The following is a 14,365-nucleotide window of genomic DNA, read 5'->3' as shown; positions in this document are numbered from 1 at the left end:
AGTTTCATCAGAATTTCCTTTCCTGTTGTTTGAACCCATTGGTTCGGGTTGTCCCCTCTGGTTCAGCAGAAAGCAGCTTGCTCCGTCTTCCTCAAGCATTCTCTTCTCCAAGCTAAACATAGCCAACTCCCTCAACTGTTCCTCTTAAGGCTCTGTTTCCAGACCCTTTATTCCTGCATTACAGGGGTTTGGACTAGATTACCCTTTCCAACTCTACAATATTATCATCATCTTGCTCGCCCTCCTCTGCAGAGAAAGCATCAGAAGCAGAACTGGAGTTCTGTTGACTATTGCTTCATGCTGTTAGAAGGAATTCTGACAGATGCAGCTTTTCCTGCAGTGGAACTAGACTATGAGCTATGAGGATATACTCAAGTGTAAGAAAGATTGAAGTACAATCCTCAGTAGAAACCCACGGGTGATAATTCAATTTGCAGTGGGGGGTTGCACTTGGGAGGCAGGATTTGCCACACAGGCCAGGTAGGGATTAGAGGCCAGATTCAAAGACCTGCACTTTGCAAGACCAGGATGAGGGCAGCGAATGCTGGCCCAGTGGCTAACCAGCCAAGTTAATCAGGGATAGAATTCAGCAAAGAGGTTCAGTTATTTTCTGCCCAAGCCAGTCAGAATCGCATTCTTGTCTGTATGCAGCCGCCCTGCGCTCTCCCTAACGCTAGCTCAAGTATCTCATAGGTGTCTGTGGCAAGACCTTTGTCCAAGGAAGTGGTCCAACATCCACAGCTGAAAAGGGAGATGGAGGGGGGCTATTCTGAATGGCCAAGGGATACCTGGGCTTGGAGGACAGCAGCAGCGGCATCCTGAATCAGGTGCAATACTCAAATGGAATGGATGGGTTAGTTGCCTGGTGAGGTTTTCACTTAGAGAGAAAACAATATACTCATCTACTGTATATTTCTATTGGGTACCTTTCATGGTTTTGTGATCCAGTTATCCTACTACCTCTCCAGCTAGTTTCAGGCTTCTTCATCAGCCACCCCAAGAAAAAAACTTCTTCCCTGCCACCAACCTATCAGTGAGAAGAGCTCCCTCACCAAGCCTGGCTGAGCAAGCCACACCCTCCTTATTTAGCTGTGGGATGACGATATCCTTTCCAAATGAAAATCAGTTTCCTTTCACTGTCAGCTGAACAATGGTGCAAGGACCCCCTCTGCTGCACCACTCGGGAACAGCAACCCAGCACTTGGAAAAACACAATTTCAACACAAGGGGAGTTGCTGAGCTGGACCAACCACAGCTCAGGGTGGTTGCCCTCCTCTCCTAACTTGCTTCAAAGGGAATTGCAAAAGGAATGGTGAATGGAAAGAATATGGGGAGAAGAGGGGGGCGGGCTTCTCCCCTTCCCACAGCCTACTAAAAACTCACCTTTTACTAAAAGTCTTTTCCTGACCCACAACCTTCAACCCACCTGCAATTTCAGTGAAACCTACCCACACGTATTCAAAGAGGGAGCCAAATGGACATCTATCCCAAACCCCTGCAATGCAGGAATAACATTCACCACATGCTACTCTCTCCTCTCTTGGCCTTCTAAATAACCCCACACAATGTTTGCTTACTTTTACAACTCAACACCAATCAAAGAAGGGACCAGGCAGCTGTGTTTCCAGAAGCATCTAAGTGTTTCACTTTAAGACTTGGAAGGACAAGGAGACAGTTCCTAAATTTTTCTTTGTGTCTTTATACAGCATATTAAAATAAATAGCATTCACATGATTGGTTTGAATCATTTGTATATATAAATTAAAACACCGTGGCCACATCATTACATTCCAAATTGCAAGAGTGAATCCTACAGCAGTTTACCCCATAAAAGAGAATGCATTTCCCCCAAACACTATTAGAAGCCACCACAAAGTCTCCAAATGAGAACGTTCTTCTCTTCAGATGCATCCTTTATCAAAACAAAGAGGTTTGTTAAGTGCCCAAGTTGTGGAGCAGCATTTTTGGGCCCAAGTGCAGGGGACACCCAATGAAAGAGTCAGCAGAATTCCTATGAAAGAAAGGAAAGGTAGACCTGAAATCCCTCCCTCCCCCACCCAGAGGGAGAATTTGCAGCTAGAGAGATGACACCTGCTAACTGAAGCACCATGCTCAATACCAGGCATCCCCAAACTTCGGCCCTCCAGATGTTTTGGACTACAATTCCCATCTTCCCTGGCCACTGGTCCTGTTAGCTAGGGATCATGGGAGTTGTAGGCCAAAACATCTGGAGGCCCGCAGTTTGGGGATGCCTGCTCAATACATTCTCATAAATACCATTCACTTCTCACAGTACAATTAGGTGTGGGAAATTAAAACCACTTGCACTTTGATCCAAATAAAACAGCTGAGGCAACCAATTCCATGCCAACAATAATTAGATGATAGGAGTATGATTTCTAAGGCACAGTAAAGCACGTTTTAAATGTTTTATTATTATTGGGACTGGCATCTGGAGTCTTGCTTCTCAGCACAGTGTCTGGGAACACTCCAAATCCTTCTGAAATTGTTTGTTATGTTCTCTGGGTGATTACAGTGAGGCATGTAGGAAAGCAGAGATCCCTCCAAGCTTGGCCCTGGTGGGAGCCCACATCAGCCTTCATGAGGGACGCTTTGTGTACCCCTTGAAGCCAGAGCCTTTGGGGAGGACACGCTTCTCCTACCCGGTTCTGCCTGCTCCAGGAGAAAGTCCCCCAGGAGTGGCAAGCCCAAAGAGACACCTGGCCATGTCAGCTCCTCCTCCTCCTTGCTCACTTGAAGCTGACGAGGAGGATCAGAACTGACAAGAAAGTGATGGCGACCACCAACTCCTGCAAGGACTCCCGCCGCCACATGTTTTCCATCTCGGCCTTGCGCTTCAGCATCTCCCGTCGCTTCTCGCGGATGAAGCGCTCGCGCTCCAGCTGCTCCCCATAATGGGCCTGGTAGAACTTGTCAAAGTCGAATATGGGCTTGTCCTGGGGCCGCGTGGAGGCAAAGGTTTGCGTCCTGCTGGCTGAAGAGGTGCCGGTGGTGGTGGTGGTCTTGCCCGAGGGCTTGCCGGCGGTGCGCAGGTCCTCCCTGCTGAGCAGGCCGCGGTCGTACTTCCTTCGGAGGGCGACGCTGCCCAGCACCAGGTAGGCCTCGTTGACGAGGGTGAAGCGCCGCGCCGCCTCCTCGCTGCCGGCGTTGCGGTCCGGGTGGTACAGAAAAGACTGCTTGTAGTATGCCGTCTTGATCTGCGCCTGCGTGGCCCCCGAGGGGACCCCCAGCAGCTCGTACAAGCCCTGCGGACCGGAGCCCGACCGGCCTGTTCCGCCCCCGGGTTCGGTCCCCGAAAGGCCCGCCGTGTGGGGCGGGCGGGAGAGCACCGACCACAGCAGTGGAGCCGCCGTCCCCTTGTTCAGGCCCCTTAACAAGGCCATGGGATGCCGCCGGCTTCAGCGGCCCAAGCAGGCCGCCCTTCCAACACTGACCTCCGCCATCTTGGCTCGCTTCCGAGGTAAGGAGCCGGCCGGTTAGTGACGTCATAGGGCCAGGACCCAATTGGGAGGCAGTTCCTTTCTGGGGAAATGGGTGGGGCCGTGGTTGCTGTTGGGCGGGATGCAGACGAACGCGTTTCTCTGCCAATAGCGGGAAAGAACGCATCACGGGCGAGGGCGGGCAAATGGCGTCATAAGGCGACGCATTTGCCCGCACAGCTGGTCGATGGAGGAGGAGCGCGCAGAGTGATGGCGTTCTGGCACTCGATTGGAGGGATGCCTGGCTCGGCTATTCGCCAATGGGAAAAGGTGCGGGGGGAGGCACTGAGTGTTATTGGACTGCTTTGGCGGAGGGAGAGGACGCAGGACTGCACTGCAGGGCCGTTGTAAGCTCCTCTCAGCCCACACCATAGTGGGAAACGCACTGGACTACACTGCGGGGCTGTTAGAAACCATCTTCTTTCCAAGCATCATGGGCAGTGTTGTCATAGCTTGACTCACTCATGAAAAATGTGGGGGTAAACCATTGACTATATTACTGGGCCATCATGTGCCAGACACACACACATTCCTGCAATGTCAGGCACACAGAAGCAGAGGCTTCTATCACTGTAAGAGGCAAGCCCCATAAGTCCACAGGAGATGCAGGGCAGGGAGAGAACAAATTAGCCAGGAGTTTGGGAATGCAGCCTGCTGAAATAGAAACCTTATAGACATGAAGCCTAAAATTTGGGGGTGTGCTTAAATGAACGTGTTGTGAGATTGTTAGGCTTACACTAGCCTGCAGAAGGAGTCGTCCGGGAGCTGCCTTGATATATCAGTCAGACTGTCTACACTGATTGGCAGTAGCTCTCCAGGGTTTCAGGCAGGAGTTTCTCTCAACCCTGCCTGGAGATGCTGTTGCGGATTGAAGTTGGGACCTTCTGGTTCTAAGGCAGACACTCGACCACTGAGCTATGTGGGAGCTCAAAGCAGCTCTTTTCGATCCCAATTGTAAAAGAGGGGGGGAGACAACTACAGAAAAGATAAGCAAATAGATCACATTACAGAATAAACATAAGCTTTTGCAGAAGTTTTATTGCTGCACTGAGAGGCAGTGTTTCCGCCACACAGGTGCAAACATGTCCTTGTTACAATTGTGGCTGCTTGTTTCGGATTTGGCACAGCCTGGCACAAGATGGTTCTGATGGTTTCATTTTGAAAGAGACAGGAGCAGCTGGGATTTATTTCCCTTAGGTGGAGGGTTGAGAATAATTTTTTGCAGTTTAAACATGGGCTGGAAAAGAGACGCAGGCTTAATGAAAGGTCGCCAGGGGAGTTTGCTGGCTAGCAGAAGGCAGTTGCTGCAATGCTGCACTGTTTAGCAGGTGGGTTGATGCTGGGGCAATTAAATGTGACAGCTAAGTGAGACCTCCACATTCAGAGGCAGTCTACATTAGAGCTCCAGATTCCGGAGATAAAACACACAGAGAGGGTTTGTGCCTAGTGTGCAGGTTTCCGAGAGGCATCTGAGAAAAGAGGGCCCTGAAACTCCCTTTCACTCAGAAATTAGTGCATGCAAAAGGGTAACAACAGCGGTTTGGCTAAGTTTGCCCACAAATGAAGAACGAGACCATGTACCCTGTCTGAAAATGTAGGTCTTTCTTCATTCGGGAAAAGCGACCATGTGTGTTCTACTATTATAAGTGGGGTGCCATTGGGATTCCCTTTGGAACAAAGTCCCCTAAAATTATTGAAATGTGGGCTAAGGCACAAGCAGGGGGCTGTCCAGTTGCAACATGGGCGCATCTCAGAGGCCTGAGTGGCACTGATGGAGACAGGCAAGATTTGACAGGGAAAAGGGCATCTTCTAGTACCCACAATGACTGGGAAAGTGGCATGGTGCCACTGCAGAAGCTGAAGATTGTCCACTATGTGTGCAGAGAAAGTAAACATCAGAAGATCAGAATAGTCCTGCTATATCAAGCCAAAGAGGGCCCATCTAGTCCAGCATCCTGGTCTCGCAGTGGCCACCCAGATGCCTCTCCTGGAAAACCCACAAGCAGGAGCACGAGCCCTCTCCTCTCTTGACATTTTCAGCAACTGGTATTCAACTGTGGAGGCAGAGCATAGCCATTATGGCTAGTAGCCATCAATAGCCTCCCCTCTCAAATTAGTATAATCCTCTTTAGAGCCATCGAGGTTGGTGGGCATCACTGCTCCCTGCAGGAGCAAGTTCCACAGTTGAACTATGTGTGAAGAAGTACACAGCCTACATGAGGTCTGGTGGCAAGTCCACTTCCTACATAGGCCAGGATGTGGAGAGTGCTGCGGTTGTGGCTTGCGCCGGGTGGTTTTTGAACTGTGGTCGCTAGTACAGTAAATTCAGGAAGAAATGGGCACAGAATAGCCTGCCAGGGTGAAGGAGGCTTCCCTTCCAGGAATGGGGGCTGGCCAGCCTGGGGTGTGGGCAATTTCTTCCAGGCTGCTTCTTTCCAAGCCACTCTGGACAAACAGTTCCTCAGCTGGGTGCTGCTCTAGCCAACGGCCCCTGCTGGTGCCTCGTCATCCTCTGGGGCTACGAAGAACCATTGCTGGCTCCTGCCCTTGTCACTGCCTGGGTGGCCTGCTCAGGGATGGCTGCTGGGTTGGTCAGGATCGAGGTGGAAACGCTCAGCTGACGGAGGGAGCTCAGGACGGCTGAAGGAAGAAAAGCAGGCATTAGATCATCAGCAAAGTCATGTAGCTGGATCAAGCCATGCGGGGGCCCACCCAATTCCTCACAGTGGCCAAACAGATGCCTCTTCTGGGAAGATACAGTGCTTCAGAAGGCAATTAATAAATGAAGTGTAACAATAATAATAAAACGTAATGACAACAAAAACTTTGCCTCGTCCTCTTTTGAAAACATCAGTGAGCACTTAGGAAGAACGCTGTAGCTGGATCAGGTTTAGTCCAGTATCCTGTTCTCAGTGCTGCCCACCTGATGCCCCAATAGGAAACCCACAAGCACAACAGAACTCTCCCCTCCTGCGGGTCCTGGTTTCCTGGGATTCGGGAGCATCGCTGGCTCCACTTGAGAATGAGTCGCTTCCCAACAGAAGCCATTCACACTTTCGGCCTCGCAAGCCAGCACGGAGATAGCTTTCAGAATGTACACACCATTTCCTAGCTTTGCTCAACTGCTCTTTCCTGTGCAATGATGATGATGATCATCAACATCATCATCTTTGTGTATATTTTCTACATGGTGCCTCGCCTCAGCTGGTGTCCAAGAAGCCTCCTTATCCAGGACCCCTTTGCTGTACTAGGAAGAAGATGGAGATAAGTTTGGAAAGACCTAACTGCCATCACCCTCCTGGTGGGAAGGAAGTGGGGGGTCACAGAAACTACTCACTGGGCCGCAGCGCTGGGAGCGAGCAGTACTGATCCAACCAGGCCAGGGATGTCTGGCCGAGGGTCTCCATGCTGCTTGTGGAGACCATCCCGTTGAAGGACTCAAAGAGTGGCCTCATGATGATGCTGAACTGAGAGAGGAGGTGCTGTTAAGGGCTAGAACGTAGTGTGATGAGCTGCCCCACCATTGCCACCTTCTCTTATCTGCGCTGTCGCAAAATCCGACCTGTTCACTGTCTGTTCCTGAATTTGGGGGCTACGATCCACATGACATTTCTACCGCCTAGGTAGCGTTTCATTTTCCCTGGGGCTAAAACCCACTCTCACTTAACCAACAGCAGCACAGATTTCTAAAATGATTACATTTCACTGTCACCTGTAACATGCATTTGACATACCATGTTTATGGTGTTATAGTAGTTCCCTGCTTTCACACCCCACCTCCTGGGTGGTGCCCGCAACCATGCAAGGACATAAGAATATAGTTACACTCTGCTGGATCTGGTGAATGGCCCATCTAGTCCAGCATCCTCTTCTCACAGTGGCCAATCGGATGCCGCAAAGGGAAATCCGCAAGCAGGTCACAACCACAAGCGCACTCTCCTCCCCTGCAGTTTCCAGGAACTGTTACTCAGAAGCATTGCTGCCTCTGAATGGGGAGGCAGAGCACAGCCACCATGGCTAGTAGCCATTGATAGAACTCTCCTCCATGAATTTGCCTAATCCTCTTTTATAGCCAGGAGATTCCGACTAAACCTTAGGAAGAACTTCCTGATGGGAAGAGCTGTTCAACAGTGCAGCAGACTCCCACAAGAGGTTGTGGACTCTCCTTCCTTGGAGGTTTTTAAGCAGAGGTTGGATGGCCATCTGTCATGCATGCTTTTGTTGAAATTGCTGCATTCCAGGGGGTTCATTCCAGGGGGTTCGACTAGATGACCCTCAGGTCCCTTGCAACTCCACAATGCCGTGATTCTGTGCCATGCATCATTTTATAAATGTCTATCATGTTGCCTGCTACTCGACTTTTATCTCAGTTATTGCTTGTCCCTCCACAGCTGCCTATTTCTCATTAAACCTTACCAAGCACTGTGAAGAGCAGTTGTGATCACAGGCAGGCACCCACGCGCACACACACACGCACACACACACCCTCTCCTCCCAAAAAGGATACAACCCAGAACTTCCAGTTCTGCAAGGTGCAAGAACGGACGTAGTCATCAAACATGTCCCGCATCTGGTCGAAGCGCTGGCGGGTGATGGGCACCCCCGTGGCAGGCAGCTGCTGCTGGCACAAGCTACAAAAGGAACCACAAGGAGACAGTTTTCCTTTGGGGGGAAACAATCTCTGAGAACATCTGCAGGGGCTTCGCTAGTCTTTCCTAAATTGGCAAGGCTTGTTGGACGAAGGAACAGAGCCTTTATTGTTGTCAGCCCAGTCCTGTGGAACTTTCTGCCACTAGAGATTCAGCAGGCACCTTCTGTGCTAACTCTTAAAACGCCTGCTGTAAACTTTTCTAAGTCTGCCTGGCCTACACAGGCAATTAAGAACACATTTTTTCACAATGGTTAACTGATGTCTGCTTTTAACTTTTCAATGGTTTCCTTGTATGGTTTTTATGTCTTTATTGCTGTAAACCTCTTGGTTATATGTTTTTATGGCAAGCAGTATACAAGTATAAAGGTAAAGGTAAAGGGACCCCTGACCATTAGGTCCAGTCGTGACCGACTCTGGGGTTACGCGCTCATCTCGCATTATTGGCCGAGGGAGCCAGCGTACAGCTTCCAGGTCATGTGGCCAGCATGACAAAGCTGCTTCTGGAGAACCAGAGCAGCACATGGAAACGCCGTTTACCTTCCCGCTGTAGCGGTTCCTATTTATCAACTTGCATTTTGACGTGCTTTGAACTGCTAGGTTGGCAGGAGGTGGAACCAAGCAACGGGAGCTCACAGGGATTCGAACCGCCGACCTTCTGATCAGCAAGCCCTAGGCTCAGTGGTTTAACCACAGCGCCACCTGGGTACAAGTATATTTAATAAATAAACAAACAAACAAATCATCAGTGCTCAAGAAGCGCTGTGGCTTTGCCTGCATGGTTCAATGTGGGGCTCACATGAAACAGAGAAGGTCAGGAATTGGCTCGTTGGCCAAATTGAGATCCCCACCCCTGAGAAAAGGCCTGATGTGCCTCCCAAAAAAACCCCTGTAGAGTCCTACTTGATGGCAGCGTTCAGCTCATCGATCTGATCCCGCAGGTGCTGTGCCTCGTCCTGCAGGGCAGCTCGCTCTTGCTGCAGCTTGCCAATGTACTCAGCCGTCTTCTGCAAGGTGGTGGCTTTGCTGACCTGCGCAGCATCGTCGGGTGTGGGGAGGCAGGAGGGAGAAAGCAGGGTAGGCTTAGAGGGGCCGGGTTCATCAAGAGGCCAGAGAGAGCTTCAAGAGCCCTAGCCATTCAATGTTACGGCTGCTGCACCGTTACAGGTGTCACATAACACCAGTTCCGCATTTGTAACAAAATCGATCTTGTCGTGCAGCTGCACCTACACTGTGGAACTCCCTGCCACTTGACAGTAGGCAGGTGCCTTCGCTGTACTCCTTTTGGTGCCCGCCAAATACATTTTTTCCTAAAGCAAGAATGTGGCTTAATCTGTTTTGAGTTTGCTGTTGGCTTTATCTTTTGAAAGTTGTCTTCCTTGATAATTTCATTGTTTTATCTGTAAACTGCTTTGGGATGGTTTCTCTTGCAACCAAGTGGTGTAGAAATCTTACAAAATAAGTAAGTAAAATACAGAGAACGACTCCATTTCAATGCTGGGCATCTGGCCGGCATGCAGAAATTCTCTGGTTCAATGCCCGGCACTTTGAGGAGAGATTCCCTGCCTGAAACCTCGGAGAGCTGCTGCCAGTCAGTGTCGACAATACGGAGCCAGATGAGCCGATGGCCTGATTCTGTATAAGGCAGCTTCCTGTGGTCTTGCGAGCCTCAGGGTGCCCCTCCCCCCTGTCCTGTTTGTCTCTTCCCACCCCAATCGCCTGCCACTCACCTTGAGGCTGGGCTGGGAGCTCAGGGTGCTGACCAAACTGTGAAGGGTGTCGAATCCCAGCTTGATGTTGAAGCGGCGCTTCTGCTCAGCCGAGATGTGGGTGATTCGGCGGCTCTCGGTCTGGGGAAGAGGGAAGGGCAGTTGCTAGGCGGGGTGGGGTGGGGTACAGAAAGCCACTCCTGTTGGACTGTCTTGGAAGGTGGTGGAAGACTGTCCCTCCACAGATGTTTTTAAGCAGAGGTTGGATGGCCACCTGCCAGGGATGCTTTTGCTGCGATTCCTGCATTGCAGGAGGTTGTACTAGATGGCCCTTGGGGTCCCTTCCAACTCTATGGTTCTATGGTTCAGATTTTGCTATGCCACGTAAATATCTAAGAGGAGCATTGGACAGAATGCACACCTGCATTGCCAATGTGCATTGGCAAAGGCCCCAGGATCAATCACTGATGGTATCTCCAGGGAGGGCGAGGATATATTATTATTATTATTATTATTATTATTATTATTATTATTATTATTATTAATTTCCCTTTATGTACCACCCTTTATGTACCACAAGATCCCAGGGCGGTAAACAACATTAAGAACAGAGCATGAAAATTAAAAGATAATAAAAAGCAGAATAATGGGCAGAATAATAATAACAACTCCATTTCTTTCTTCCCGTTTTTCTTGGAGTAACTTCCGCTAAGGTTTTCAGTATCGCAATGCAATATGAAAAAGGAAATGGATACAAACGAGGACAAAAGAAACAAGCAAAGGACGGCCAGAGGATTAAGTGCATATACCAAAGGCAATTGACCCATCTGGAAAATATATATATATCATTGAATGAGAAGATTGGGAATGTGGATGAGGGGGCCAGGAAGTATGTCTTATAGCTCCCATACTTCTCACGAGGCTGGTGAGAGGAATTAATTCAGGTGACCAACCTTGGAACACAAAACAGAGTCCAAACTGCCAGCAAAGAGTGCATTTGTATTATTGTAATTTATTTTTTGCACTTAAGTCCCATCTTTTTCTCCAAGAAATTCAAGCTCGCCTCTTCCTCATATAAACCCCACAACAACCTTGTGAGGTAGGTTAGGGCCAGGCATCCCCAAACTGCGGCCCTCCAGATGTTTTGGCCTACAACTCCCATGATCCCTAGCTAACAGGACCAGTGGTCAGAGATGATGGGAATTGTAGTCCAAAACATCTGGAGGGCCAAAGTTTGGGGATGCCTGGGTTAGGGCGAGAGGCAGTGGCTGGCCCTCAAAGCCACCCAGTGAATTTCACAGCCGAGTGGGGATTTGAACCCAGACCCTAGTCCAACATTGCACCACAATGACTCTCTTTTCATTGGGAGATGACTTGTCACGTTTTCTGCTTTGATCACTACCTGTCCAATGGGATGCAAGCACTCTTCATCAAATGGATGCACAGACCCCTCTGTTTCGCCCCCCCTTACCTTGCTTGGCTCCGTCTTGTTCCGACTGCACGAGTAGGGGCTGGGCGAAATCATCCCCTCCACCAGCAGCACTGGGGATCCCTGCCCCGACATCCTTCGGTTACTGGCTGAGGGGGGGGGTGGAGAAAGAGACTCTGCTGTTCTCAATCACATCTGAGCATGCACAGAGTGCTTCCCCTTCGCCGCTGACCCACAACATAGTGGAGGAGGGCAGCGTAGCTCCAGGATATGGGGCTTGTGTTTCGTTTTGTTGAGTGCAGGAAGGATGGCATTGTCCCCTGAGCATCAGAGGAACTGATGAATGAGGAAGCAAGATGTGTTGGCGTGTCAGTGCTGCCAAGCCTTCCATCCCATGCTCAGGTCATACAGTATATACGTGGCCAATAAACCTATATCTCGGTCATTCCCCAAGGGAGCAGTGGGATTACCTGGGGGAGGGGGAGCATTGGAGCTGGGCCCTTCTGAGCACACTGACCACTTCTTTTCTTTAGAGCCTCAAGCGAAACACCTTCCTCGCTTCATATTTAATTTCCCCCTGCTCTTCCCAAGCTATTTCCTTTGCTCGTGTTTGTTTCTATTAATGAGTTCCACACGACACTGGGAGGTGGGGGGGAGCTCATAACGTGCGCATAAAATAACACACGCGACATCACACCTGTCGGAAAGAGCCGTGAGGCCCAGGGAGGCCTGCCAACACCATAGATAGGCCCGACAGGGCCCTTTGCTATCACAGGGACATCCGGTGGGACCCAGCCCCTCAAGATTGGGGGTGCTCAGCCCTATCCCTGCAAGCTGGGGGGGGGGGGCTGAGCTGCCCTCAGCCCCATAGAGTTGGCGCCTACAGGTAAAACTCAGGAAATTAGAATATCGTCAGAAAGTGCATTTATTTCAGTAATGCAACTTTTTATTTTTATTTTTATTTTTACAAATACGGTACTTTCTTTTGGAAATTCCACGGTAATAAAACAAATAGTTACAATAATACAAAAATAAACATTGCTATTACATTTCATTAATTACATTCCATTTATAATTGATCCGCCTACCGACAAATAATTACAATTACAACAAATAGAGGCTTGACATATCTTGCTTTGCATGTCATGCATCTTATCTCATATATTGGTTTCACCTTTTAAGTTGCATTACTGAAATAAATGCACTTTCTGACGATATTCTAATTTCCCGCGTTTCACCTGTATGATCACAAGATTATTGGTAATAGCCAGGGCTTTTTTTTCAGCCGGAACTCGGTTCTGGCAGCTCTCAGGTGGGTGCCAATGCCATTCTAAGAGAATGAGGCATTCATGGTGAGCTTGGGCACCTCTTTTTCTAGAAAAGCAGCACTGGTAATAGCTACTGATTTCATTATAAATCAGTCACTGTACATTTGTGGTAGGGGAAAGTTTGCGCATATCTGGTAAGAAGGTAAAGGTGGATGTTTCATGCTATAAATTTCCTTCACCCTTACACATTTGTTCAGTGCTTTTTTTTCTTAAAAAAATGTTTAGGGGTACTCTCATTTTGACTCAAGAAAAATTACCATTTTATAGTTCAAATCGGGAAAAATCAATACAGTAAATGGACAAAAGTACAAAGATTCACGAAATGGTTAGGGGTATGTGTACCACTGTGTCCCATCCCCGTCCCCCGTCCCCCAGAAAAAAGCACTGCATTTGTTAGTAAGAAGGTGCAGCAATAGTTCTCCTGAAATATTCTTGGCTGAATGCAATTGGGTTACTAACTTCCTCAGGGGGTTGTGCAAACTGCTATTCTGCATAAAGCTGTCTATAGGGTAGGGAGCCCTTGGGGTGAGTTCACGGAACCAAGGGGGCGGTGGCCCCAGAAAGTTTGGGAACCACTTCTGTATCCTAAAGACATCACAGTCTCCAGTGACTTTCATTCCAGGGAAACTGAACCCAAGGAAAACACAGGAACCCCCTGGAGCAGTGGTTCCCAACAGGTGGTCCGGGGACCCCCAGGGGTCCGCGAGCTATGCCAGAGGGGTCCGCAAGATGCTATTCGAATAAAAAATATATTAAATATATTTTGTATGATAACAGATTTTTTGTTTTGGCCGCTTCCTGCATGAGCAGAGTCTAGCGCAAAACTAGAATTAGATGAGGCAGTAGTTCTGCTGTATGCCGTTAGGTGGCGCTTTACAAACACTACTGTTTTGCAAAGAGGCAGCGCGCGCATTCTACTAGCGCTCACCTCCCCAAGATGCTTTGCGCGCGTCGGCTTCATTTATGCGCTACTGCGCAGGTACCCTGTCTTCTCCATTCCCCTCCCTCCTCCCTGGACTCTTATAAAAAGACTCTTAATTTGGCTCTCACTTTTTAATTTTAGGATTAGGAATTAATGGGGGTCCTTGTCCCAATAGTGGCTCGATGAGGGGTCCTCGAGAAAATTTTGTTGGGAACCCCTGCCCTGGAGGGTCTCAGAGGTGGGGGGGGGCAGGTATCAGTATATGCAGGTCAACACAACTGCCTGCATTTTGGGATCCTTCTTTGGGGACTCTCCATGGGCCACAGCGAGGAGTCCCCACACGCTTCAAAATTGGCCCCTTTTGCTGACTTGCTACAGAATAGATCCTTTACACACACAGACAGATGTATAACCAGAAGTCAATAGAGCTGGAGGGCTGTGCGGGCGGGGGGGGCAGACTGCCAGCTCTGCGCCACTCACCACAGACAGGGGTGGGGGAGAGCCGTTCCGTCTTGGGGACGAGCAGGGGTCCCGATGGCAGCGCGGCTGGGACGGACTGCGAGGGGCTGGAGGCAGGGGACAGCCGAGGGCTGAGCTGGGTCATTCTGGGCAGGAAGCTGGTCGGCTCCTCACCAAAGGCATTTTGCTACAAAGGAGGACAGAAAGAAACGGTTAGAAGGTGCCTGCTCAGTGGGCAAGGGTGCCTGCGGAACTCACCACCACAGGATGTTGTGGCGGCCAGCGGCATAAATGACAGGAGCATGTGGAGGGTGGGCTCTGTCAGTTCACAGCCCTCCTGACAGCAAGGAATGGAGCTTCCAGGTTCAGG

General features: G+C 49.7%; 2 protein-coding genes across 2 annotated transcripts in view; both read right to left on the bottom strand.

The window, feature by feature from the left end:
- Positions 1–1,679: 1,679 nt before the first annotated feature.
- DNAJC30 (DnaJ heat shock protein family (Hsp40) member C30) lies at positions 1,680–3,672 on the bottom strand. Its single transcript, XM_035140112.3, has one exon. It carries the CDS (start codon positions 3,402–3,404, stop codon positions 2,751–2,753), a length of 654 nt encoding a protein of 217 aa, XP_034996003.3. The 5' UTR covers positions 3,405–3,672; the 3' UTR covers positions 1,680–2,750.
- Positions 3,673–4,507: 835 nt separating this feature from the next.
- Positions 4,508–14,365, bottom strand: part of MLXIPL (MLX interacting protein like) — a 51,577-nt gene continuing 41,719 nt past the window's right edge. Inside the window, exons 11-17 of the mRNA XM_035139401.3 lie at positions 14,017–14,182; positions 11,329–11,435; positions 9,879–9,998; positions 9,052–9,179; positions 8,008–8,131; positions 6,838–6,967; positions 4,508–6,140 (exon numbers count right to left, since the gene is read on the bottom strand). Of these exons, the coding sequence (XP_034995292.3) occupies positions 6,019–6,140; positions 6,838–6,967; positions 8,008–8,131; positions 9,052–9,179; positions 9,879–9,998; positions 11,329–11,435; positions 14,017–14,182 (897 nt within the window). The 3' untranslated portion in view covers positions 4,508–6,018. The remainder of the gene's footprint in view (positions 6,141–6,837; positions 6,968–8,007; positions 8,132–9,051; positions 9,180–9,878; positions 9,999–11,328; positions 11,436–14,016; positions 14,183–14,365) is intronic.

The sequence above is a fragment of the Zootoca vivipara genome, chromosome 14 (assembly GCF_965207765.1).
Source record: "Zootoca vivipara chromosome 14, rZooViv2.hap1.1, whole genome shotgun sequence".
In the NCBI taxonomy this organism is placed as follows: domain Eukaryota; kingdom Metazoa; phylum Chordata; class Lepidosauria; order Squamata; family Lacertidae; genus Zootoca; species Zootoca vivipara.
This window is presented reverse-complemented; position numbering and strand designations above follow the sequence as displayed.